General features: G+C 35.2%; 1 protein-coding gene across 1 annotated transcript; it reads left to right on the forward strand.

Moving 5' to 3' along the window:
* Nucleotides 1–5: 5 nt before the first annotated feature.
* LOC110287830 (vomeronasal type-1 receptor 90-like) lies at nucleotides 6–680 on the forward strand (the record flags this gene model as incomplete). Its single annotated transcript, XM_021154350.1, has 1 exon — nucleotides 6–680. A coding segment is annotated over one exon (675 nt), but the record flags the coding sequence as incomplete, so codon positions are not given.
* Nucleotides 681–1,332: the final 652 nt, after the last annotated feature.

A 1,332-nucleotide genomic window follows, 5' to 3' on the forward strand; every position in this document is an offset into this window, starting at 1 on the left:
CTTACATAAACAGAGTGATGAGAGGCCTCTCTATCTGCATCACCTGCCTCCTGAGTGTGTTCCAGGCTGTGACGATCAGTCCCAATACCTCTTTGTTGGCAAAATTTAAACATAAACTAAAAAAATACATGATCTATTCTTTCTTCTATTTTTGGTCTTTCAATTTGTCATTCAGCATTAACCGGATCATCTATACTGGCGCTTATACCAATGTGAGTGAGACCAACCAGTTGAAGGTGACTAAATACTGCTCACTCTTCCCCATGAACTACATCATCAGGGGACTGATTTTAACCATGACAACTTTAAGAGATGTGTTTCTTGTAGGAGTCATGCTGACTACAAGCACATACATGGTGATTATCTTGTTCAGACATCAGAGGCAATGCAAGCATCTTCATAGCATCAGCCATCTGAGAGCCTCCCCTGAGAAAAGGGCCACCCAGACCATCTTGTTGCTGGTGGTTTTCTTTGTGGTCATGTACTGGGTGGACTTCATCATCTCATCCTCCTCAGTCCTGTTATGGATGTACGACTCAGTCATCCTGACTGTTCAGAAGTTTGTGATGAATGCCTACCCCACAATTACTCCATTGGTACAAATCAGTTCTGATAAGCGAATAATCATCATACTAAAAAGTATGCAAAAATTATGCCCCCAGATTTTTAAAAAAGTATAAATTTCCTCTTATTTATACAACATTCTGTTTATTTTATTTGTATTTATCAGTTTTAGACTGGCATGTATGCATGTATGCATTCCTGGTATCCACAGAAGTCAGAAGAGCTCATGGGATCCTCTGGATCTGTAGGTACAGATGTTTGTAAGGCGCCATGCTGGTGCAGCACCATTAATTTTTTTCCCTAAAAAAACAGATTTTTATTAAACTGTTTGACAGTTCAAGCAGCAAAGCAAGATTCTTCATATGATTTAAATAGAATTTGTAGTATTATACTTATTCATTCTTTTGAGAATTCTGCTACCAATAAGTATATGGTTCTTAAGCATATTGTACAACATAAATTCATATTTCCACAGGATTTCCCTTAGCTCCTCCCTTTTACTCTTTATCATAAATATCTCCTTGATATCGATATTACTCAAAAGATTATCCTTGCTGCTAGTAAGTTTTAAAAGATTTTTTTAAAAAATATATTTTAATTTACTCTAAATGATCAAGAATATTATAAATAATTGATTGTAGCTTTATCTCTGGTTCCTAGCTTTAATTTCTATAGTTTCACAATAGTAATGAGCTTAAAGTTTCCAGTTTTTTCTACTCATTAAGGATTAAATATTTAACAAGTCTTATATGAAATTTTCATGTGCCT

Source organism: Mus caroli, unplaced genomic scaffold (genome assembly GCF_900094665.2).
Source record: "Mus caroli unplaced genomic scaffold, CAROLI_EIJ_v1.1 scaffold_20534_1, whole genome shotgun sequence".
In the NCBI taxonomy this organism is placed as follows: domain Eukaryota; kingdom Metazoa; phylum Chordata; class Mammalia; order Rodentia; family Muridae; genus Mus; species Mus caroli.